This window comes from Filicampus tigris, chromosome 20 (genome assembly GCF_054856515.1).
Source record: "Filicampus tigris isolate MCC_2025a chromosome 20, RoL_Ftig_1.0, whole genome shotgun sequence".
In the NCBI taxonomy this organism is placed as follows: domain Eukaryota; kingdom Metazoa; phylum Chordata; class Actinopteri; order Syngnathiformes; family Syngnathidae; genus Filicampus; species Filicampus tigris.
In genome coordinates this window covers 2,501,805-2,527,881 of record NC_141236.1, presented here as the reverse complement: position 1 = coordinate 2,527,881, position 26,077 = coordinate 2,501,805, and the positions used below count along the sequence as shown (strand labels likewise).

The 26,077-nt window shown below is 40.4% G+C and overlaps 2 protein-coding genes across 2 annotated transcripts; both read left to right on the top strand.

Moving 5' to 3' along the window:
* The first annotated feature begins 410 nt into the window (after positions 1-410).
* On the top strand, positions 411-15,464 carry amd1 (adenosylmethionine decarboxylase 1). The gene is made up of 9 exons (XM_086019447.1): positions 411-753; positions 9,622-9,708; positions 11,495-11,621; positions 11,753-11,855; positions 12,096-12,138; positions 12,322-12,466; positions 12,638-12,730; positions 12,811-12,966; positions 13,046-15,464. The coding sequence occupies exons 1-9, from the start codon at positions 641-643 to the stop codon at positions 13,187-13,189; spliced, it is 1,011 nt and encodes a 336-aa protein (XP_085875573.1). The 5' UTR covers positions 411-640; the 3' UTR covers positions 13,190-15,464.
* A 2,834-nt stretch (positions 15,465-18,298) lies between these two features.
* rpf2 (ribosome production factor 2 homolog) lies at positions 18,299-25,664 on the top strand. The gene is made up of 10 exons (XM_086019446.1): positions 18,299-18,442; positions 18,840-18,972; positions 19,903-19,940; positions 20,685-20,724; positions 20,820-20,901; positions 21,888-21,964; positions 22,166-22,265; positions 22,357-22,459; positions 22,778-22,922; positions 25,219-25,664. The coding sequence occupies exons 1-10, from the start codon at positions 18,420-18,422 to the stop codon at positions 25,393-25,395; spliced, it is 918 nt and encodes a 305-aa protein (XP_085875572.1). The 5' UTR covers positions 18,299-18,419; the 3' UTR covers positions 25,396-25,664.
* The last annotated feature ends 413 nt before the right edge of the window (positions 25,665-26,077 follow it).

Sequence of the window (26,077 nt, the reverse complement as noted above, 5' to 3'; positions counted from 1 at the left end):
CCCCCTACTTCCTGCCACCCTGGATGAGCTGAAAATGTGTACCATTGTAGTTGCATTGGAATAGCTGCAGAGTGAACACATTTTGACTATTGCATCCTTTGCAATGCTATCCAACATGAAAATGTATAAAGTCATGCATTTGTGGCTACTTGGTGTTAAAGAATATTAAAAGTTAAAATCAGGGAGCGTTTTTGTGGACACTCTGAAGTAAAAACGTGCGGTTTTAAAGGTGGGACTCTAAAAAAATGAGTATGTCGTCACGTGACGTTGTGTTGTCAAGGAGAACTCTGCCATTGCTGTAATGGACAGCCCTTTGGACCAATCACATGTGACCAGCCACAGCCCTACAATACGATTGGTCATACAAGATAATGACGTTTTAGTCGTTTTCTATATAAATCCACCTCACAGTATGCATACAGAGCTGTACACAGTATGGCCGGCGATATTAGCTAGCACTCGCTAACGGTATTCTCTGCAAAAGGGAAGACGGTAACCGAAGAAAAATCATCACTTGGATTGTTTAACGGACTATACATCTATAAGTTATCATCTGATTGAATACGGAATAATCAAGACAAAAAAACGTTATAACCGACGTTCATTTTTTTTTGTTTTGCGCGCGCGGGTCTGTTGTCTCATGATGGAAGATAATGGTGCACATTTCTTCGAGGGGACCGAGAAACTGTTAGAGTTGTGGTTCTCCCGGCAGGATGAGACCAAGGGAACCGGGGACCTGCGAACCATCCCAAGGTTTGTTTCCTTGTGGAACTTCTCTATCAGGTGTCTTTACACTCTAGGACCACATGCCTGGCGTTTTTCCTCTCTTCATTCGGGATATTTAATCATGTTTGTGTGTTATTCAAGTGGAATGAAGTACCCCAGACGGTATTTTCTAAGTGTTAGCTGTTCGCTCATTCATTCTAAAAGAGGGGATACCAACGGCTGTCAACCCGAACCCACGCAGCTCGGATTGAGTTTACGCCGCCAGTTAAAAATGGCCACCCCTCCAGACTCATTCATTTGCTTAGTAGACGTGCGGTGACTTAACAAAATTGGACATTGACGAAATGCTACGTATTTACGGTCAATACGTTTAAGTAAACCGGCTGAATTCAAATGTAAAACACGGTTACTGGTATATAGCTTACACTTGCCATTTTCTATTTTTATTTTTTTTGGGTGGGGGTGTTTGTCATTTGCATGGTTCCATTTTGTGTTTTGATCTCTACTATACGAAAACATGGTTCCGTTAGTGAACGATATAAATTCCCATTGCTGTCAATTTTTACTTTGAAGGTCACCATAACAGGGTTGAAACGCGAATCATGGTGTATGTGCGCACGCGTTTTTAACAGGCCTTATGTGGGAGGCGAACATCGGTCAATTTGAATTACACGTGGCTATACTTTTTTTAAAAAGAGCGAAGCCGAAACATGGTTTTACGTTTTACTTTTGTTGAGGAAGGGAGAATGTTTTTTTCCCCTCTGCGTCACTGGCAAGGAGCCACGTTTGATGTCAAGCATGTGGTCGGTCGTCACCACCGCGTGTGCTGCTTTGCTAGCAACCTGCCACGCAAGTTACCTATATAACAATTGAATTTACGAGGCTGTCACGTTCGGCTGGTAATGTAGTTCCCTTCATGCCACTTTTAAATGTCGTGCTGTGGTTAAACTTTGCATTCATCGAGTTAGGGCCATAGACTATTCGCCGGAAGTTACGGAAGGGTCCAACTTTCCCAACGGACCACACGCCCGAAAGTGTCCCAGTCACGTTTCTAGGCATGCATTTCCCCCTTCGCAGTGCATTCGATTGGCTGGAAGGTGTTTGTGCAACGACCTGCTTGCCACAGAGAAAACCTTTGTATACTAGGAAGATTAGCAGACACAGTCAACTGTTGAAAATACTCTTGAACTTGTCAGAAAATGACAGACTGATTGTTTACAATGCAAAAGAAATAATTACCTAAGAGGATCTCATTATGGGTTTTGATGGCTTTTTTTGGAGACAGGTTTTAAAACATACAAACACCCTTCCAATTCTGACGTAAAATGCGTTTGTAAGATGTCACATGCCAAAGCAGTGGGTGGCACTGTAACTCCCAAGTACTAAACAGGTCTGAAGACAGTCATTGCTGGAAAACAATATGGTGGTCCTCATATCATGATCTTTTGAGGTTGTGAAATGCCTGCAACGAGTTCGTTTACATAGCAGTTAGGAATGTAACAAAAACTCATTTGAATTGTAAAATCTGTTTTACGTTAACCAAACTCAATTGAATAGTTCAATTATAAAATGTACTTGAATCGAATCGCACCCCACAAATCGAGATGCGTATCCAATTGTCTTATGAGAGATGCAGACCAGGTACACATGGGTTTGACGTGGCTGATTATTTTTTGTTTGAGTTTAATTAACTTGAATAGTTTGGGCTCTGTTTTTAACATGTTGTTACATATTACTAAACATGACAAAAGCTACAGTCATACCGTATCAAATTGTAATCCCACCGACTCAAACCAAATCGTTCCATTTGTAAATGCACCATTGTTGAATCGGATAATACCCCATGTATCGAGATATATACCAAATAGAAGTTTTATTTCAGAGCTGCACATGACTGCACATGATCTCGTGCTACGAGATCTCACGGGATTAGAGCGCCACGAGATTTCTCGTTCCTACACAGCACGAGATCTGTTTTCTTTTGCCGGTGTTTTAGAGTCCGGGTGAATATAGCAGATGTCCTAAAAGGAGCTGTCACCGAATGAGAACTTCCGAGGCCAAATCACGGAGTCGCCGTTGTGACCGACAACGCTCGCAACATGAATGTGGCGATACGTGAGGCTGGCTTTGAGCCACACATTAAGTGCTTATCGTGCAGGCAATGAATGCAACGCTAGTGCGGCTAATCCAAAATTGGCCGCGTATCATGTTTGTTTAGACGTGTCAAGCGTATAGTTTATTTTTTTCACCGATGCTCAACAGCAGCAGCACTTTTGACGTCTAAATAAAGACAGCTCGAGCTGCCCGCGCACAAACTAATTATGGTCGAACAACTCTTTGGACATGATGGCTCGCGATCTCGAGCAGCGGGGTGCCGTATCTGCGGTTCTGAGGAGCCCAGAACTACGAAATCTTGGCACAGACGCAGTGGCATTCCTCTTGTTGAAGATCGACTGAGAAACAAGATGAACTCTACAATACAATACAATGTTATTTATATAGTGCATTTCATAACAGCTAGAGCTGTAACAGCACCTTGAAAACAATACAATAAATAAAAAAAACAATAAGAGGCAGTGACACATCTATTAATAAATATATCAATAAATATTAACAAATATATAAAATAGAAAAAAGCCAATAAATTAACATAAACCACTATATACAATTGAGTTACTGCCCCACGAGCACAGTTGGATTTTGTCAAAGTATTCAGTAAGAGGAAAGATCTCAGCTTTAGCTGTTACTGCAGCAATATTTGAGAGCATGTAACAAAAGTGACTCCTGTTTGCATTTGCACTTTAGAGCTAGATGATTAATTTTCTTGCAGTCTGTTCGATAAAAAACATTTTGAAAACTTACATTAGTTATTTTTTAATACTCGAAATTGAGCAAAAATCTCGTCTCGTTCTCGCGGACTCAATCTCGTGAGGCGTCTCGTGGGATTATTGTCTCGTCCCATCCCTAATAATTGGCCTTTTTATATACATTTTGTGAATTATTTTGTTTAGTGGTGTGCCGTGAATTTTTTTTCCGATGTGAAAGATGTGACGTGGCTCAATAAAGGTTGAGAAACACTCCGATACTGTATTCTTAAAGTGGAAGTCAACCCCCAAATTTTCTTGACAATATGTTTCATGTGCTTCCACTAGTCCAAACACGGCATTCTGATTAATAGGGCTGGGGGGAAAAATTGCGTTTTGCGAATGTATCGCGATACCTTTTGTGCCGATACCAAGTACCGATACGTTGATGAAGTATCGATACTTTCTATACCTTATGTATTGCCCTGTGTGTGTGTGTGCGCGCATTTGATGGAGCGCTATTCAAGCTGTGCACGACTTGGCCACTTGGGGGCAGTGTCGATCCTAGTCTTGAGATACCTGTTGTTACATTGAGGAGTACAAGAACATGCGTGTTGTTACATTGAGGAGTAGAAGAAAATCACGATCGAGTTTCGTAGTTTCAACTTGGTTTTTGGCAGCATAGGAACAGCATATGCCTGTGAGTATTGTTTGGATGCTTCTCTGGGTGTCTTCCTGCAACGCTTGTAGGTAAGTGCCCATGAGTGTTAATGGCATTTTCATTGTGCATTAGCCATGAGCAAACTATGTTCGAGAAATAAAAGGAAGTACTGTGACGTATATTCGAATGTGCACTATTTGTAGTTCTCTTTATTTGTATGTTTAGTTTTACAGTTAACTTCAACTGGAGTGTAATAAACTGCTTGAAACCAGCAACATTGAACTCTCTTTGAGGGACTGTTCGCTATCTGCCAATCTGTACTCAGGCTGCTCAGAGAGGGCAGAATACTTCTGTGTTTTTCTATCTTTCATTCCAACAGTTAATGGAACAGTTTGTGCACTTTTCAATTGTGACACTTTAAATGCCAAATGGCACTTACGTTCAAACTTTGGAAACGCGTGCAGTTTTTTAAAATATAGATTTTTATAATATTTAGGTATCAGAGCGCAACCCGAGTATCGGGATCCATTTCGAATCGGGACAAAAGCGTATTGTCCCAGCCCTCCTGATTAACATTGCGTTTGTTAAATATGAGCTAAGCAGCAAAAGCCACCTGTTTTCCATCTCAGGGGGCGGCCATTTTGTTACTTACTGTCAACTGAAAATGACATCACAGTTGCTCAGGTAATGACCAATCACGACTCGTCCGTTTTCTAAAGCTGAGCCATGATTGGTTGTTACCTGAGCCCTGAGCAAATGTGATGTCTTTTTCAGTTGACAGCACGTGACAAAATGGCTGCCCCCTTGATAGACAAAACTTAACTTATATTCCACAAATGGGTTACATGGGGCTACATAGAACATAATATTGTAAAGAAGATTTTGGAGTTGACTTCCACTTTAAATGATTCGTTAGCGACAGCCCTGCTTAAAATTCTTTCCGGCAACACAATGCATCTAAAAAGTCAACCAAGCGACAGCTTGTACGTTGAGTCACCACTGTTTTCATGGAAAAAATGCAGTCTGTACAATGAATTGGATTCAAATCAACATCGTAATATAGTAACATGCAATTTTTGGAAAAAAAAGTTCCCTCAAAAATGTCAGGCAGTTTACTCTCCCTCCCTGTAATGCTGTTCGAAATGTTTCTGTGCTCACAGATTGCTGTGTTCATAATCACTGGCGATCTTCCCCCAAACTTTCATCCTATTACAAAGGTTCTTTATCAAGCATCTACCCACCTTATGAATGAGGATCTGTGTTAATTTAGAGCCAAAGGGCCGATTAAAGGCTTGCTGTGCTACTGTGGATCAGACTGGCAGGCTGTCAGACAACTTCCAAATAATGTCAATTGTGAGAGTGCACTTTCAACTTTCAAAGCCTGCTACATTCATGCTCCTGCTGATTTGATCAAGCAATTTTCGAATGGGCGATTAAATCTGTGTAAGCATACTCTTCTCTCTTTTTAGACCTGCTTGTTTGTCATTTGCTCTGAGATTTGGTTTGACATCACTGTAGTCTGGTTTTATAGGAAAAAGACATGCTTTGTCTTGGTAATTCTTGTGGTATCTGGCCATCATTTGCGCTCCTTTCCGGGAGTCCATTCCGGGGGTAATGTGATCCCGCAGAAGCACCACAAATAGCCTGTGGTGTAACATTTCACACTCAAATGGAGTTGACATCGGTCTCCAATGCTGTTGCCTCGCTAGTCTGAGGCTACTCTGTCATTTGTTGTAGTGACAATACATGCAGGCCATTTTTGCACATGAGGAATTTGGGCTTTTTTGGGCATTTCCTTGAAAATATAATTCAGTCTCCAAGCCCTACAAATACAGAGTTTTGACTTTGCAACGTGAGCTCCTGCGTAGAGGTTATGCTAAAGGCAAATGAAAGATGATGAGCAGCATTTTGTGAGGCAGTTTTATCTTTGTTAGAAAATGTAGTTAAGGGCTGACTATGGTAATAGTCTTGCATGCAGCAAAAAATTGCTATGCTGTGCATCTCAGTTGAGGCAGATTCCAAAACGATCAATTAGGGGTGTAATGGTACACGTGGGTGTATTAATACGTTTCGGTCTGGCATGTTCGGTTCGATCCACTTGCGTTCGGTTCGGCCCATTTATTAGCGCGAGCTTACGCACGGCCGCTATTGACTGTTGCATGCGCGAGAGGAGAGTGGCGGCACAACAGTGAGAGTCAGAAAAGAGCCAGAGCTCGAAGGTCCCCCCCCCGTACACTGCGGTCTCCTGTTTGGGAACATTATGGCTGTCATGGTAAAATCGCCGATGGGGAAAGGTACGCGGTTAAGTCCGAAAGTTGTGCGCCGACATTGCTACATGAGATGGGCGGCAGGCGGCACATGTCTAACATGCACGGCATCATCCGACTGTGAATGTTTCTTAGACGAGGGAGCAAAAACGTCAAACTTGAATAGCAAGATTTATTATATTGTAGCGTCTTCCAGGAACACACCGTCAGACGTAGTTTAGTTATCACGTTTTTATTAATCCAAGTGCAACTGCTCGCGCTCTTCTTTCTCCGCTGCTCCACTCGCTTGCCGTACGATGCATTCATGAACCTCGGAAACATCACAACTCAGCAACACACAAATCCGACCACAACACAGATAACCGCATTCGTTACAATATGCTGTTGAACATTCAAAGATTTCAATGCCTAAAAAGTATATACAATTTCATAAAGACTTTTTATAGTTACTATTTTTTTCATTATAAAAAGAGTTTTAATATAGTTAGCAATAATTGTAACCGTTATTGTTTGTATTTTTTTCATCACAAAAAGTGTATATATGTACTGTAATGACAACCTGGCTTTAACTTGCTTGCTGTGTCATAGGCTGTTGCTGCTGAGTGTTTAATGATTTCAGTGTCTTAATAATAATTTGCAAAATTAAGAGACCTATATTGTTAGTGTATTTTTTAGTCTTTTTTTTTTTTTTTTTTTTTGTACCGAAAATATACCGAACCGAAACGTGATTTAGCTTAACGTTACACCCCTATGACTAATTAACCTAAATTTAGTCACTCATGTGTTACACCTCTTATAAATTACAAATGTACCAGTACTAGGGATGTTTTTTTCAACCGGAGTCCGAGTCACTTTATTTTGTGGATTTGCCGACGCAGAGTCCAAATCTGATCACTGTCACTGAAAGAAAGAACGCATCCAAAATTGTCTTGTTTTTTTTGTTTTTGTTTTTTTTTGTTGTTTTTTTTTTGTTACACAACTATCTCAAATGACACATCTTACATTGCTAGTGGAACAGTGGTTTGAAACAAGTAAAACATTGAAATCTTTTTTGGAGGGGCGGGGCACATCATTTTTGAGGTGGCATAATAAATTTGTTGTGTTAAACACAGCTCTATCCTGTCCCGCCATGTGAAATGCTTAGTTTGCACACCTAGAAAGTTGCAGTTGCAACGCCTGCTCTTACTGCATTAAAATATTTCCATACTGCTTACATTATCATTGTTGCATGACGCTAGTTGCAGGTTAGCTTCCTGTGACAACTACCAGAACATTCCTCCACTGGCTGTGTTTACTTCCGCTGTTGCCGGCGCTGTTGCAATATTGCATAGCGCATATACATTTATTAGGGCTGTCAAAAGTTAAGACATGAACTAGGGCTGGGCCGATAATTCGATATCGATATGTATCGCGATTGAAACGTGATCGATACCAATAGAAAATGCCTTCGATAAAACGTTAGATAGAAAAAAAGAAAAACAAACCCGATCGCAGCATGGTGCGTGATGTAGGTAGCGCGCTTCCGCCTCCAAACATGAAGAAGAAGCGTTTAAACCAAAGAAGAATCAGCTTTTAAACCAACGAGGAAGAAGCTGTTAACTCAACGGAGCATGCTCGCGGGGCCGGCGGCCGTTCGCTACGCTCGCGTGGTTGGCGACCGTGCGCTATGCTCGCGTCCAGCGAGCGAGCGCCGTAACTTTGCTCAAATAAATGACCACTCGACTCGTACAACTCTTACAATTAAATTATATTATGCATGATAAGCCTATTAAAAAGCCATGGATGGAGCCACGGTGTACAAGTAGAGGAGTTTTTGTCTTTGACATGCTAGCAGTAGTTAGCCTTATCCGACACCGGCACCGCACTCAAGGTAAAATCAAGAAAGTCAAATACGAATGGACTATGGCAATAATGAGTCCGCTAAAAAGATAAAGTAGTCCTAAAACGGTTGGTCAACGATGATGTATGAACTGCAAGAGAGTATTCATTGTCTTGCATTGGATGAACATTGAATGAAGGCTAATACATGTCAACAACTGCTTTGGGGTAGACCTAATGCAAATAAGCATTTACAATGCACTGATGGAGGACGAACTGCACATTACACTACATAGCGATGTACAAAAAACTGTTATTTAAAGAAAAGGTTTAAAACAAAATCAATAATTATCAATATTGACTGATATGAAATACGTAGATTGTGACAGTTTTCAAACATTTCTCAGCCCTTCTAAGCACATTATCTTTAAAATGGAGTTTATTTAATCTTTATATCAACCAGTTTATTTCACTCTTTCATAGTTACATTGACGTCTTATTAAAGGTTAAGTACTATGTTAGAATAAAATAACCTAAATGTATTTTTCTTCGGGTCATTATTTTCAATAGTTGAAAAAAAATTCTATGTATATCGATATCGACCAATATGAAACACTTCTATATCGTGATATACTTTTCAGTCATATCGCCCAGTTGGTTGCCAGCCAATCGCAGGTCACACAGAGACAAAACAAAACATCTGCACTCACAATCACACCTAGGGGCAATTTAGAGTGTCCATTTAATCTACCAAGCATGTTTTTGAAATGTGGGAGGAAACCGGAGTACCCGGAGAAAACCCACGCAGGCACGGGGAGAACATACAAACTCCACACAGGGAGGCCGGAGCCAGGATCGAACTGACAACCTCTGATATATTTTCAACATATTTTTATATTTTCAACATATTTTTATGTGTCTGTGTGCTCACATTTGTGGCTTTCCCTGATGCTGTATAGCACAGGTGTCAAACTGCGGTCCTCGACGGTCACTTCAAATGATCAGAATCATTATCAGGCTCCTGCAGAGCTTGCTGATGAGCTGGTCATTTGTATCAGGTTTGTAGGAGGAGGGAAACTTCTAAAGCATGCAGGATAGTGGCCCTCGAGGACTGGAGTTTGACACCTGTGCTATCGAGTTTCCTTGGGTGAGCAAAGCAAGTGTTCCAATAACCCTGATCTGCACGACCTTGTAACTTTGCCATGCTCTTGCAGCAAATATCTTACCTCTTCCTTCACTCCCCTCACGATTGTGTTGAGGATATCTAATCTCGAGGTTGAAGCAATACTTGGAATGTATGAGTTGCCATCGCTAAACTTTGCCCATGTCTGTGTTTCCTTTTTAGGTTTGAGTGGGACAAACTTTTGGAGAATGTGCACTGTTTAATCATAAGTGTGACAAAGACGGACAAGCAGGAAGCTTATATACTCAGGTGAGATGTGGAGCTGTACGTCTGCCGCGTTTGGCTACGATTAGAAGGCTTTCCGGGATTAGTCTTGGGTCACCTCACAGTCACTTGACATTGCCACTGCCTGCTGACACTTTCACGTGGCGAGATTGAGCAGTCTGACCACTGTATTGACTTCACCCTCTGAATAACAATGGAGATGCAAATTCTTCGGGATTCCGAAATGTGCGTAACAACCCAAGACGAAGAGTAAAAGACCTTGCGAAGATGTTGACTGAAGCTGGTGTACAGTGTAATGAGTCCATATAGACATGGACTGAAAGACTACTCTACCAGGAAGAAGACATTACTCCAAGAGAAACAAACATAAATTAAAAGACAGATTACAGTTTGCAAACAAACTCAGGGATAAAGACCTAGGTTTTTGGAGACACATCCTGTGGTCTCACAAAACTAAAATTGAACTTTTTGGCCATAATGAGCATTGTTACGTTTGGAGGAAAGAGGGGTAAGCTTGGACACCTGAGAACATCGTCCCAGCTGCACAATGTGCAGGAGGGACTGGTGCAGTTCACAAAATAAATGGCAGCATGAGGAAAGAACATCAAGTGGAAATACTGAAGCAAACATCGCAAGATATTGGCCAGGTGGTTACGCTTGGGTACATACAGGTCTTCCAAATGGACAATGTTCCGAAACATACTGCCAAATTGGTCACAAAGTGGCTTAAGGATAACAAAAGTCAAAACGTTTTGGATTTGCCATCACTTAAGCCCTGATCTCAGTCCAGTCGTAAATTTATGGACGGACCTGAAAAGTCAGCCTAAAAACTTGGCTTGTTTACACCAGTCAGGGGGAATGAGCCAAAATTCCCGGCAACTATAGAGAGAAACTTGTGAAAGAATAATCCAAAACATTCAACTCAAGTTAGACAAATGTTACCAAATGCTAAATTGTATGTAATCTTCTGATATAAAGAGGACGTCAACCCCAACATTTTCAAGAATATGTTCGATGCAGCCCCATGAGTCAAAACAGGGCATTCTGATTAATATTGCCTTTGTGGAATGTGAGTTAAATTGTAAAAACCACCTGTTTTTGTCCATCTCAGGGGGGCGGCCATTTTGTCACTTGCTGTCACAGTTGCTCAGGAGTCAGGTAACAACCAATCATGGCTCATCTTCAGAAAACAGGTGAGCCGTGATTGGTTGTTAGCTGTGACCCGAACAACTGTCATTTTCAGTCGACAACAAGTGACAAAATGGCCGCCCCCAGAGACGGACAAAAACAGGCGGATTGATTCTTATTCCACAAATGCAATATAAGCAGAATGCCATGTTTAGACTAGTGAAGGCGCATAGAACATATTAGCGTAAATAATTTTGGGGGGTTTGACTTTCCTTTTAAGAGTTAGTCAATTCAGAGTAAAAAAAAAATGTCCTCATGACTCAGGAAGTAAATTGTCAAAAAAAATGTCCTCATGACTCGGGCATTCAGCAAATAGAAATAATTTGGGTAATCTAATTGACCTACTTATAAAGATTGGTCTGATTTCATGTTAGTGGAGGGGTGGGGCACATCTGTCTTGTGTATGTAAACATTTTTTTTCTTTTTTCAACTTTACTTCGTCGCTGTCTTGTGAAAAACACGTCCTCTTTTTCCATTTTTAAAAATGTTTGTGATAATCTCGATGGATTTTGAGGGGCATCAACTTGGGAAACTTCCGTCAGGCCCCATTCTTATCTTGTGCCTCCGTGTTGGCGATGTCATTGAATTGAAAGTGTCCTTTTTGTCTTTTTCCTGCATTCAGTGAGAGTAGCATGTTTGTCTCCAAGAGACGTTTCATTTTGAAAACATGTGGAACCACCCTCTTACTGCAAGCACTGGTGCCTCTGCTGGAACTCGCCAGGGAGTACTGCGGTTTCGATGCCATCGAGGTGAGCCGCGTCCTCGTCAGCGAGCCGTTTTCGCCCTCGTTAATGTCATTTCATTTCTTGCCGACTTGAAGCCGATCTGCGTTTTTGTTGATAGCCGAGCTCATGCCCGACCCTGTTGCTTTGTTTTGCAGAATTTCTTCTACTCCCGCAAGAATTTTATGAAGCCAACCCATCAAGAGTTCCCTCATCGTAACTTCCAAGAGGAAGTGGATTTTCTTGGCCAGATTTTCCCAAGTAGGTAACAAAAACGCTGTGAATTTGTGCATTATCCAGTGAGGAATGAAAATACATTTGCGCACATAAATACATTATTTATAAGACGGTAAAAATTCTCTGTTTACTCCCAGGGGTTTATCCATTTGGGAACAGAAGATGAGAACTTTTAATATGTAGTCCAGTGGGTCTCTGTTGCTTCATAATAGCATACTCATGAAAAGATAACAAATATTCTCATGTGCTCTTGGCTTCCCCCAGATGGTGCAGCCTACTGTATGGGACGTTTGAACTCTGACTGCTGGTAAGAGTGCAACAATTCTACGCATCGTTAGTTGCAACGATGGAAAATAAAACAACAACAACAAAAAAAAAACATTATTTATTTCACTGATTGGCGTTGTATCTTTAGGCCAACCACATGGCACAATTATAAAATAGTGTATAGATGAGAATCCTCACCAGTTCCCATTTTGTTGTTGACCAGGTATCTGTTTACTCTGGACTTGCCAGAGTACTGGGAGAACAAGTATGCGGATCAGACACTGGAAGTTCTGATGAGTGACCTTGATCCAAGCATTATGGACCAGTTCTATATGAAAGATGGTGTTTCTGCAAGTGAAGTCACTCGTGTAAGAAAAACCTTGCAAATAGAAAAAATTGTTCACTTTCATTCAGCGCAAGCTTTTTAAATAACACAGCAGTGTAGCAGTAATGAAAAGTGTTCATTTAAAGATTTTTCACAGTACAGGATGGTTATTTGATGCCCGTTTCCCCCCCCCCCCCCCCCCCCCCCCCCCCAGATGAGTGGAATTTGTGACCTGATACCAGGTTCTGTGATCGATGCCACAATGTTCAACCCGTGTGGATACTCAATGAACGGAATGAAGACTGACGTGAGTGTTGCTTTGGCGTTTCTATTGCGTCACTGTTTTTTCTCTTATTATAACCTGGCTCCTCTTGATGCTTCCTGCAGGGGACCTACTGGACCATTCACATCACCCCAGAGCCAGATTTCTCCTACGTTAGCTTCGAGACAAACCTCTCCCAGACATCGTACGATGATCTTGTCCGGAAGGTGGTGGATGTGTTCAAGCCGGGAAAATTTGTGACGACGCTGTTTGTCAATCAGGCATGTATGAAGCGCACTACGGCTGTAGTCAAATTAGTTTTGTACTGATTCTGACGTGAACGCTCTCCTCTCACTCCAGAGCTCGAAATGTCGCAGTGTCTTCTCTTCTACCCAAAAACTCGACGGGTTTAAGCGTATCGACCGCCAGCTGGCTCAATTCAACGATTACAATTTTGTGTTCACAAGCTACGCCAAGAACTGCCAGAAGAATCAGAAGAGCTGAGGGTGGGAGATGAAAAAGAGGCGTAAAAAAGATGGCCGCTTGGGGTCCCTTTCTGGTGGCCACCTTCCGATAGAAACCCTTTTGTCGTCCTCACCCTCCCTCCTTCCCCCCACCCTCGACTCCCTCCATGACTCCCCCGGCAGCGTCGGCGACGACAAGTCCAGTTTAACCTCCAATTTGAGTTGTTTGCATTGTTGTATCTGTGACTTAGACCTCTTGCATGAAAGCTCTTTTCTCCGTTTCGATATGCTAGCACACTCTTGCTGTGATCTTGAAGTGCATGTAGAGGAATTTAACGTGCTCCATTTGAGGCGTTCCACCCGTGAGCAGTCCAAAGGCCCCAACCTGCAGGTCTCCTCCCTCATCCCACACAGACAGGGCTTCCGGCCGCATTAAGTCCACGCCCCTGACATGCTCAGATTAGTCTTCCTTAATTGAGTCGTGCTTAGGACACACAAGTTGCTTTCCTATGCGAGGATTCATAAAGAAGTGCACTTTAGAGTAATTTTTTTTTTTTTTCTTTAACCAAAAGGTATGAAAATGAAAGCTGGCCTTTTGACTCTATGAATGTATACGTTGTGGTAAGCCTTGCCCATTTCAATATTCAATAGTGGATGATTGATCTTCCACTTTGAAACTAAATTGAAGCCTTAAAGTCATGGCCAGTGAAGAGAATCCGAATAATTCAAGACCTTTCATAATTAGCACACTTTGTAACACTTTTTTTTTTTTGTTATTGTTGTTTTAACACCATGCTGTATCTATAGGAAGCCTCTAGCCCCCCGTCATATTCATCGTTTCACATTCATGTGCAAAATGGATTGTAAGCCCAGGCTGTGTAAAGCACGCTGACGCCATCTCGTCCACTTCATCTTTCGAATGTACACGTCTCTAGAGAAAAGCCTGGTCCACTTTAGAGCTGAATGTATGACTTCAGGCGTGCGCCGCCCCCACTCTTCTGCGCATAGCTCACAATGCCCTCTGCCGACTGACTATTGTCCCTTTCCCAGCAGGCGTCCCCTTGCCAGCCAGCCAGACCAGTCAATTGGCCCCAGAATTAGAAGGGAGGTGAGCTGGCATGGCATAATGAATCAGAAACTTTTTGCTTGCCCAGCAAAGCATTTTTCCCCCTTGACAATATCCATCCCCTCTGTCTCTTTCGGGCCCATACAAAAATGTGTAAGCGTACAATCGAGGCCCACCAGTCTGAGCATGCCAGGGTCATCCCGGATCATTCCACGTCCAACCACTGCACCATCTGCCATTTTATGTCATTACTGATGCCCAGACTTTTTTTTTTTTTTTTTCTTTTTTACTTTCGGTTCGGGGGAGGGGCGGTGCTAGGCTATCATGCAGTGGTGCATGTAACTAATGCTGTATTGCTAGACTGTGTCATGTAGCCTCATCTCTGCCCTCGTTTTGCCAGCTAAAGTCTACTTAACTCCTTCACTGCCATTGACGACTTTACTTGTCTTTTCACAGTCCAGCCATTCAATCCCAGGAATTTATACATATTTTTTTCAAACGTTAGGGTAAAACAGAGTCTGAAAATGTATGGCAGTGAATGAGTTAAAGCAGCGCACCCCCCCCCTGCCCCCCATCCAAGTCTTCCTTTAGGTTGAGCTCTGCAGTTTGTCATGATTTTGCTTCTCAGCACAATCTGCGGTGCCCTTTCTCAATTGACAGTCGAGATGATGCAGCTTTGAGTACCATTATGCAGTTGTATCGCCCATGAATGATCTGTTACTTGGAATAGTTATTTTAGTTTGTCACGGCCTTTTGGAGTGGTTTCATTATTTCCTCGAGGACCAACAGCTGCACTACTTGACCGCCTCAGCTTGGCTTCTCCCTTCAGCCCCAAATGAGGTCCTACATGCATACCAGCACTGTTCAATGCTCACTTTTTAAGTAAATACAGTGGATTTGCGTTTTTTAGCTACCAATAACGCGTTTCTTTGCTGAGGACCAGTTTTCTTTCTGCCAATGTTTGTAACACTAGGTTTGGGGCTGTTTTGTTTTGAAAGTGATTCCAACACTTTGCCACCTCGACATACTAGCACCATGGACTTTCCTTTGTGAATCTTCCAGTTAAAACTTCAAGATAAGTTCTCGAAATGCTTCCGCTATAGTGGAGGGTGAGTGCCGTTAAGCAAGGTGTCAGGATGGATGGAGAAACTTTGCTGTTCTGATTCTCTTTTGCTATTTAGATGGTCAAGATGTGCTCAAATCTATCTGTGCTATGAGCTTTATGCTGAAATTAAAATACTCATCTGAGCATTGTTGTGCGAGGTGTTTTTTTTTCCACAAAAAAAAGCTACGCTAGTACAAATTGATACTCAATGGAAAGTCATTGCTCTAAGAATAACATGAGGGACCAGCAATCGTTAAGTAAATTCACACGTTAACAGCTCAAATTAAGGTTCAATATTGAGTTGTACAATAAACAGCTCAAATTAAGGTTATACATTGAGTTGCCGATTCTAATGTAATTAATAAAGGCAAGGTCTTTGCACTAATAGTTTAAGGACTACCCTTTCTGGTAATTGTGAGAAAGTTCAATGTGAATATAAAAGCAGCGAACCCTCACTATTAACATACTAAAAAGAAAAAACTAAAGGGAGTAACCAGCTCAGCTCACTTATTGGTGTGTAGGTATGTGACCTTTTAGCCTTTAGCCAGCGGCAAGCATTCTTTCGCTCACGCTGTGCGATTGTCACGTGACACATTTCAAGACATATTCCAAGCTGCCACCTGGTGGACGCCGTAGACGTTAAGTGCTATGCGTCACGGGAAGTGTTGATTTCAAAATGAAGATGTAATACATTCAAACATCTATTCCCTTGTGCAGCAGTTTTTTTTAATGACATATATTTTCATTGCCTACACATCATACACCTGACCTTACAGCGAAAAGCCCTAGCTTTGCTTTTAATAAGGGGGATGAGGCTACATGTATATTATGGAGGACCAAAACTGTCAAAATAAAAAAACCCTTTTTTTTTTTTTTTTTATAATTGAAATAAAATATTATAAATACATTGATATTAAACTTTTTATTTTTTATTATATATTTTTTGTTTTTATTTCATTTTTTTCTCAATTATATTTTTTATTTGAACTTTTATTTTTCCTGTATATATTTTTGATTTGGGCAGTTTCGGTCCTGCAGCGCAGAAGGAAATGTTATTCAAATGACGGGGCCGGTCCAAATTGTATCTTGGGTTGAGCTATTCGACTATTGGTTGATCGACATTTCAGTGCGGCCTCCGTTTTACCTCAGAGAATTTCTATCAATTGTCAACGTTTTGTGGTATTTTTCGGGATTGATTTTTATGTGCGCGGTTGCACGTATTCGTGAAGAGGAGGTGAGAGGACTACATCGACCTATCACTGCTGTGTGCCTGACCAGATATACAGGTTCTACACGGTGTTAATCCGCTTTGATGAGCAGCACAAGCAGTGAGTTATTAACATACGCAGGAATGAATTTGTAGTTAGGTAGCACCGAAGTCTGTTCTCTGCATTTTCCCCCTGCTGATGCAATAATGCAGCCGTCAACCACACAAGGGCGCCATTTGTTCAACTAGAACTCCCAGCCTTAATTTTGACATCTGTCAAGCTTTTGATGTGTTGTTATTATTACTCTGTTTGCATAGATTAACAATTCTCCTGGCCTTTCAACTTTTCCGGCCCTTATAAATATTATTCTCACGATGACATTTTATTGTATTAAAAAATATATACATATTTATGAGTCCTTATTCCTGCGCCGGGTTACCATAGTTGAGGAAAAGTCACCATGGTCAATAAAAAAATGTTATACAGTAGAGGAAGCATTCCATCTGTTACAAAATGTATATAATTTTTCTACACACAAACACACACACCCCGGCATGTATATATCAGTAATAATGAATGAAACTTTTGGGACTTTCATCCTCCAAATCATACTTTCGAAATAAATAGGCTAAAACAATCCTTAAAGAACCCATTTTCAATTTGGAATTATACCACCAAAGTTCTTTTTTCTCAACATTTCCCTTTATTTTGTAATTATAAATATCCCCAAACTTCCCATTCATCTCTAATTTTTACAAACAGACGCTTCTTTCTTAGTCATTAATATATGTGTATAAACCTAATTTCTTGGCACATATAGTGTAGATGTTATTTATGGAACAACAAAGATATTGTATCCGAACATAAATCCTTATTTGATCCCTTTAGGGTTTTCTAATAACATTCTTTTGGTCACTTACTTCATTTTAATCACTCATTCTTGACACACCAATAATTTATTTCAAAATATGGTGTTATTTTTTTCTGTTTCAGAATTTAATATTGTTGTAAATGCTATTCCTGATGGTTTGTTTTGTTATTCAGAAGTTTGAATGGTTACAACCTGAGCATAAATTAATTACTGAATCTAAGTTTCTTTGTCTCTTTATTTGACACCCCCTAGCTGCTGTATTTGCATGTTCTGAGTTTTGTTCATCCACAATGTTACCCAACCCCTAAAGTTTTGACCCTCTCGTGTAGTTACATAAGGTAACCATTACCCAATCATTAGAAACAGCCCTCAGTATGATGCAATGTAGTTCTACAACATGAATCCAACCACAATAATGGTAGTAAAAAATATTTTCTAAAATTGGACCATCATTGTTCACAGCTCTTTGGATTTACCAAATTTATTCTTGGATGGATAGATGTACTCAACGATTTCAGGCCATAATCCACCAGTGGTCAATTCTCAAATTATTTTATATTTTATCTACTACAAATTATGTATCTTTGTTTATCCATTCATGCCAGCGACGATAGGCAAAACAAGCTCTTCCACTTGATGGCAAGCTGTTGGAAGATCCCCTTGTGTCTTCAATTTGCTTAAGTATCCATCCATTTTTTCATCTAAACATTAAACAGGCCCGGATCTCGCACCAAGTAAATAATTTGTGAGTGATTTGAGACGAAATCACCATTATTTCAGTAATTATACTATTGTGATATTTTTATTTGGTGGTGAGCCGTGTGATAGGCTACTTTTGAAACCGTGTGACGTCCTTGCGTTGTCTAATATTTGACACAAGGCGGCGATACTGTGTTTGAAGCACCATTTCACAACCATGTTGTGGCCACAGAACAACTCGTGTTGTCTTCCGGTAGATCTCCAGCGCGTGGACATTCGGCAACGTGAAGCTTCAACAGGAACGCGAAGAAATACACGAAAATGACACAGTCCGACGGTGTAATGTAAGTTTATTTTGACACAAAATAGATTATATATAACTTAGCTTTAAATGTGCGCTTTAGTGGTGCGTGCTTGTGAACGTAAAATAAGATTTTAACTGTTAGCTGCGTAACGCGTAACGCGTAACCTGTAAAGTAAATAACAATATCTTATTATAGTTATAACAACAGAGACATTATTGTCACGGAAGTGACTCCTTGAAACATATTCCTTTAAAAATGACACTTGATCCTTAAATTCGCTATTTACGAATGAAAAATACTAGCCTACATTTCATTTTGTTGAAGCGATAATGTCGATGATTTGGGGAAGGTGCCTTTTTAAAAGAGGTCTTGTGGCTTCGTTAGATTTCCTGCGAAAGAGTCATTGGGTAATTCTGTACTGTGATTCTGTCCTCAGAAAACCAAAGACCAAGCGCTCCAAGCGCTTCCTGGAGAGCAGAGCACCCAAACTGGCAGAGAATGGAAAGAGTGCCATGATCATGAAAGGGGGGAATGCCAATCAAACTGTTACCCAGGCCCTGAAGGACATAGTAAGTCAGCTGATGCTACCCAATTTAAAGGCCACTGATAATTATATCAAGCAAAATGTAGGCTAATGCCCATCTGTATTTAAACCATACAGTAGCAGTAGTGACTGTGACTAGATACTAGTTGTGGATTAAATTCCAGTTTAAGTCCCTGTACTTTGTCAGTTGTTAGACTGAGGAGAAACCACGGGATGTAAGATAACCATTACTTGTCGTTTATTGTAAATGGGACTTCACTGGTCTGTAAAACTATCAGTTTTGTGCAAGAATGTAGGACAATTGATGTGCAAAGAAGAGATGCACACTAATTATTCAGTTTTGTCCATGCACACCCCGTTATGAGTTTGCTTTTGATAAAACTATACAGGTATAGGTCTTGCTAAACCTTCTTTCACTCTGCAGTGCGGGCCTCAGCCACAGGCTGCTCATCGTGGCCTAGCATTGGACTCATTCATTCCTTTTAATAAAAATAAAATAAATTGAAAAGCACCAGCACGTCAAGTGTGTTTTTCGACCCTCGTTTGTTACTCATGTAATATTTGAATTGAATGTGTCACCCGGTCACCATACTTACGAGTTACTTATACTCGTGGAGTACGAGTCACCAGTGCACATATATTAATCTTATTTTAATTTATTTTGTTATTTTCTAATCCTAGTGCTCTCTTTCATTCTTTTTATTGCGCTGGAATATTGGGTAAGGGGGGTATAAACAAAAGGAATACCCATAAAAAAACAAGGGCAGCAAAATACTCATCTGGCCAGGAAAAGATACTCATCTGCCTGGGGCAAAAATTAATTACAGTGTGTACTTTACAACAGCACAGTTTGAAAATACAACAGCACAGTTTGAAAACGGTATCTTTCTAATTTTATGCCAAGTTAACAAAGGTCATTGGAATGCATGACTTCACTCATTTTTTTCCCTTTCAGTATTCCCTTAAAAAGCCCAATGCTGTTCTGTACAAAAAGTAAGTCTCTCTTTTTTCTTTCATTTTTTTTAATGTGCGGAAATGCCATATCAATTTTTGTTTTTAATTTAGGCAAACAATTTAGTGGTTTACAGCCTAGACAAATGAAGTATATAAACCATAAATAACTCTTCCCACTTTATATCTCATGCAAATGATGTCATTGAAGTCACTTTAGATTGGCCCTGAAATAATTCACGTCTTATTTGGTTCCTTCAAAAGCATTTTCAGGGTGAGTCAGAGTAATGTGTTTTCTCCTCTGGTGCACACATACCAGTTTTTTACATGTCAAATGATTTGTAATATGCGAGAGACCCCACAGATGACGACATAAAATTGGCAAGCGTGCACTTATCGCTTGTATTTTGTGTGATGTGTTTGAAATTACTAAGGCCCACATCACCATAATATCTCCATCAACAAACTTGAGCTCTCCCAAACCACATGACCATCGTAGTACCGAGACTGACCTATAAGAGGCAGTCTGGTGCCACAGAGCATCCAGACTGCCGAAAAAGAAGCAGAAATATTGCATGTGTGGATGACAAATAGAGGATTCTATTCTATTCTATTTTTTCTTTAAGGCACCACATGGAAATTAGTTGCATAATTTTTCTGAGATGTCCAGAAATTGGTCTTTTTTTAAATTTAAATCGGAGGAGGGGGAAATGGTCAAATTCTGCCCGATTATTTGAAAGTGTATACCCTAATTTGCAGTGGATAAAATTGGAATTTTCTTTTCAGAAAGAACATCACAAGGCCGTTTGAGGACTCAACGTCACTGGTTAGTTAAGATGAAGCCACAAGTACTGTAATTAACAATACATGTTTTGCAATGTTATAACCTGTGAATTAATCTGTTTGTTTTTGTTTTTATAGGAATTTTTCTCCAAGAAGACGGACTGCTCCCTATTTCTGTTTGGTTCCCATAACAAAAAAAGACCCAACAACCTCATATTTGGTCAGCATTTCTCACTTTCTTTTTGGTTTCATAGACCAATTTACACTCTTAAAGGGCAAGTCAACCCCAAATTTTTGTTACGATAATATGTTCTTTCCAGCCTCACTAGTCCAAACTCGGCATTCTGATACTGATATTCAGTTAAGTAGTCAAATCCACCCATTTTTGTCCATCTTGGGGCAGCCATTTTGTCACTTGCTATCGACTGAAAATGACATCACAGTTGCTCAGGGCTCAGGTAATGACCAATCATGGATCAGCTTCAGAAAACAGGTGAGCCGTGATTGGTCGTTACCTGACCACCTCCCTCTGCTAGTCTAAACACAGATGCCGTGCCGTGGCGCATAGAGCATATTATTGAAAAGGAAATTTGGGGCTTGGCTTCCCTTTAAGTATAAATACAGTACGAGTATCTTGACAAAAAATAACATATTTTTATAGATAGTCATCTTTTAGAGAATTACATGAGTACAAGTCTCAAAATGTCTGACATTTGCTGTACTTAAGCATCAAATCGTTTTCTGATATTAAATGTACTTAAGTAGAAGTAAGAAGAAGTAAAAGTATTTTAAAGAAGTGAGTGGTTCTAATTTTGAGAATTCTGTAATTTTTATTTATTTTACATCAGTGATGTAGTTTAAAAGCTGCATGTTGGCCAATGAGAGAAGTTAGCCTTGCCATCACGTAGCACTGGCGTCTGATGACCTCAAGTGGAAAGGAGTGAGAGGTCATTACGCCAGTGAACAGATTCTTTGGATCTTGTTTTGTAGTAACGACGAGGTGGCGTGGAAAAATGTATCGCATTACAAGTATACATTTTATTCAGGAAATGTGGAGTAAAAGTTGCGAGTAATATACAAAGTACAGAAATGTGAAAATGTTGCTTGAGCACAATAATGAAGTATTTGTATTCCATTATATTACAAGACTGTCATTTAGAATGGCTAAATTGTTTTGTGTCTATGTCTTCTGCACGTTATTTGCAGGCCGTCTATTTGACTTCCACGTGTTGGATATGATTGAACTGGGAATCGACAAGTTTGTCTCCCTGAGTGACATTAAGGTATTATATACATGTATTGATGTAACTACATTACAGCTGGTTCTTGGTTTATGATTGGTTTGTTTGTGGGCACGATACAATACAGTGAAATACAACTTTATGTGGCGTATTTCACACTCAAAGCACTTTACATTTAACCTAAAATAGTCAGAGTGAATATAGATAATTCAGCCACTTTGTGTTTTCTTTCTGTTTTTGCAGATGAGTAAATGTCCCGAGGGGACCAAACCAATGCTTATGTTCGCCGGTGAGGCTTTCGATGTGGACAACGATTACAAACGTCTAAAGAGTCTGCTCATTGGTCCGTACACATCATGACGCACAATATGACATTTAATGGAAAATGATGCATGTTTGGTTTAAATGGGCTGCCGTCTGCTTTTCGTTTGCAGACTTCTTCAGGGGCCCTTCTGTGTCTGCGGTGCGATTGGCAGGCTTAGAACACGTTCTGCACTTCACCGCCGTGGAAGGCAAAATATTCATGCGTAGTTACAGGTGAAACGCGAACATTTAGATCTTAATTTTCCTTAAAGTGGAAGTCAATCCAACCTTTTTTTTCCAAGATTATGTTCTATGCAGGCCCACTAGTTGAAACAAGGCATTCTGATTAATGTTGCGTTTGTGTAATATGAGTTAAGCAGCAAAATCTACCCATTTTTTTAGCCATCTCAGGGGGCGGCCATTTTGTTACTTCTGTCGGTTGAAAATGACATCACAGTCGCTCAGGGCTCAAATAACGACCAATCGTGCTTCAGAAAACAGGTGAGCTGTGATTGGATAAAGTCTGCCTTATAAAAGTGACTGTCTTTTCAGGTCTTTGTTGAAAAAGTCGGGCTGCAGAACACCGCGCATTGAGCTGGAGGAGATCGGGCCGTCCTTTGACTTTGTTTTAAGAAGAACACACCTTGCATCCGACGACCTGTACAAGTTATCTCACAAGCAGCCCAAGGCTCTAAAGGTAAATGTAATGTCTGTTTGGTTACCATTCAAAGGAATCAAATCCTTTTTTTTCCCCCGAATTCATTGAACATATAAGGCCATCTGTGCTACACACACCAAATCAAATTAGAAATCAAATCAAATAAGTAAAGTCAATATTGCCCTTCTTAGGCTATATGTTGTCTGGTTGATATGAAGCAGGGAGTTGAATTGAATTGGGTGTGTTTTGGGAATAGAAAAAATGGCTCTAGTCTCACTTTGTGGTCCTCAGAAAGGCTAATTTTCAGGTGAACCATTTCGCTGGAGATAAACATGACAATAAAACAATCGCCAAGCATAAAATGTATCTTAACTTTGCAATGAGTGAAAACATGCGGAAACTTACTGTGTAGTTGGCATGGAGTGAATCCTTAACTTTGATAGGGCTCGCACAGCTCACATCTGCCACGGGTGAGCGCGGCCAACTGTCATTTTTTGCAATGGTCAAGTTCAGAAGCATTGCCAGTGTGTGGTTGCCCTAAGACGCGTTGTGTTTTAAATGATATGCTGCCATCTCGTGGCATCTCTGCATAATTGCAACACCCCCCCTTGTAAGGCAGTTGTCAATTATTTGCAAATTTTCACTATTCTTGGCAAGGCTCAAATAATCCCTATCTTCTACGAATGTCAATGGTTCGCCGTATTTGTATCATGCACAATGTGACCTGCAGGTGGCACCAGATTGGTCCAAAATAGGTGCTTTGGGTGAAACCAACCCATATTCTACTGCTGATTATTAAAAATTAAATAAGATGATTATTAAAAATTAGTTAAGGTATAAAGAAACCTTTCTTTTTGATGAAAGAGTGTCGTGTCTTTCATTTGGTAGTTTCTGTGTTAACATACTCAATATTCTGTGAGCCTTGAAAGATCAGTCAGAATGCTCTAAAATGTCTGGCGCTCAATAGGTTCTTTTTTTTTTTTTTTTTTTTTAATGGCTGGCATTGAAAGAGTTAATCAGGAGGTTTTATTAACTGGTTTAGAATCATTTTATGCTCCAGGTCTACTCAATGAAGGATAGTAGAAATCATAATAGATTTGATGCATTTCAGTCAACAATGTGCAGTTTCAGTTTAAAGCAGCACTGGGCAGGAAATCGACCTTAATAAAAAAAATTTACAACTCTTTTGATGAAACATTGACTTAAAACTAGCTGAATGGGACTTTTGTCATGCCCTGGGGGTATCTGTATCGTTTTTACAGGCACTAAGTAACTTTGAGGAGGATGGGAGCAACCCTGGCACACAAAAAAATACAAATGTCCTGAATTGCTTTCGGCATACTCACTTCCTCCTTTCGCTATAAGGACGGAAGTCGATTCCAACGTCTACGCGCAATTACTGGTGTCATGGCAGAAGCCCCAAAACAAACAAAAGTATTGTTTGAACAAAATATGATTCATCACCTCATCGCTATTCATCTTTCACACAGCCATTGGAAATAAAAATGCAATTTAGTCCAACTTGCATGCCATCGAGATTTCACGACACTACGCGGTGGCGCGCATGGGAAATGTGGTTGACTCTTGTCAAAACACTACCGCTTTTGTCCATATGGCGCCGCCATAATCAACAAAAACTGACATATGACAGTGTTGCTTTAAGTTTGGACTACATAAAAAAAACAATGAATTCAAGTGCTATTGAAAGGGGAAGAAGTCTACCCCAATTTCTTTTTTTTTTGTATGCACCCTAACTAATCTAAACACAGCATTCAGATTAATATTACATTGAGTTGAGCTACAAAATCCACTCGGTTTTCTCCATTTTAGCGGACGGCCATTTTGTCACTTGCTCTCAATTGAAAATGACATTACAGTTGCTCAGGGCTCAGGTAACAACCAATCATGACTCAGCTTCAGAAAACAGGTGAGCCGTGTTTGGTCGTTACCTGAGCCCTGAGCAACTGTGATGTCATTTTCAGTTGACAGCAAGTGGCAAAATGGCCACCCTCTGACATGGACAAAAATGGGTGGATTTTGCTGATTAATTTTGATTCATTCATATTCCACAAAAACAATTATCAATCAGAATATCAACTTTCGACTAGTGGCGCTGGATAGAACATATTGTTGTGAAGAACATTTTTGGGTTGATTTATCTTTTTAAAACTACACATATAGGGAATTTTGTAATGAGTTGGCACATTATGAACTTTTGTTTATAATTATAATGGTTTCAAACTTAGAGTTTGCTGAAACCTTTGACTACTGTGATTAATTGAAACATTTGTGTAAACTGAAATGTAAGTGAAATTCTTCCCGTGTGACTTGACAGCCAAAGAAGAAGAAGAATATTTCCCACGATGCCTTTGGCACCAAATTTGGCCGGGTGCACATGCAGAAGCAGGATCTTTCTAAGCTTCAGACGCGGAAGATGAAGGGTCTGCGGAAGAGGAAGAGGGAGGTGGTTGATGATGGGGAGTCTCCCAAAGTGGCAAAAGTGGAGAGTTGAGGTCTGAGACGGACAACTGGGCAATCAAGTCTTCACATCCGCAGTGTTGTGCGGTTTTCTTCACCTGCATAATCAACTTGCTCCTCATCACCGCCTTTTACTGCCTCCACCACCAGGAATTCACCTGACTCCAAGCTCAAGTGATTATCTCGTGACAGCCGTAAGGAGAGTCAGTGTAAAAGTGTAGAAATGTGTTTAACTTCAAGCATTTTTTTGTAAGCTTGTTATAAAAGCGGCGTCTTGTACAAAATAAAGAATATGCCACCTGACTAGGGATTCAATGATTCACGCCAAAAAAAATCTAAACGCCACGACTACCATTCAAAATACACCCTAACTTTGATTCAGGGAGGTCGTGCTTGTGTTGATGTGCAACTAGAGCTGCAGACCTCCCTTCTCAGGCCCCTCCTCCATACCTTTTTTTTTTTTTTTTTTTAATCCCTTCTCCACATCTCTCAAGCCTCTTTAGGCCGGAAGTGTCATTTATTATACGCCAGGACCGGTACTGGTCAAAACTCCGAAGAAAACGGTAGGTGAGCTCGGAAGCACACAAATAGTAGCTAACCGCTGCACAACCTGCTATAAGCGGTACCACAGCCCCCTGTTCCCTAAATATAAACCGGCCAAACGGTATAAGATCAAGACTTAACCTGGAAATCTACATTACAAAAATGCCATTTTG

Excerpts from the sequence above, each read along its gene's own strand:
- amd1 (XM_086019447.1), top strand. The coding sequence starts at position 641 with ATGATGGAAGATAATGGTGCACATTTCTTCGAGGGGACCGAGAAACTG. Across the intron at positions 11,856-12,095 it reads TCTTGGCCAGATTTTCCCAA|ATGGTGCAGCCTACTGTATG; the intron begins GTAGGTAACAAA and ends GGCTTCCCCCAG. Across the intron at positions 12,139-12,321 it reads CGTTTGAACTCTGACTGCTG|GTATCTGTTTACTCTGGACT; the intron begins GTAAGAGTGCAA and ends GTTGTTGACCAG.
- rpf2 (XM_086019446.1), top strand. The coding sequence starts at position 18,420 with ATGACACAGTCCGACGGTGTAAT. Across the intron at positions 18,443-18,839 it reads ACACAGTCCGACGGTGTAAT|AAAACCAAAGACCAAGCGCT; the intron begins GTAAGTTTATTT and ends TTCTGTCCTCAG. Across the intron at positions 22,923-25,218 it reads AGCAGCCCAAGGCTCTAAAG|CCAAAGAAGAAGAAGAATAT; the intron begins GTAAATGTAATG and ends GTGACTTGACAG.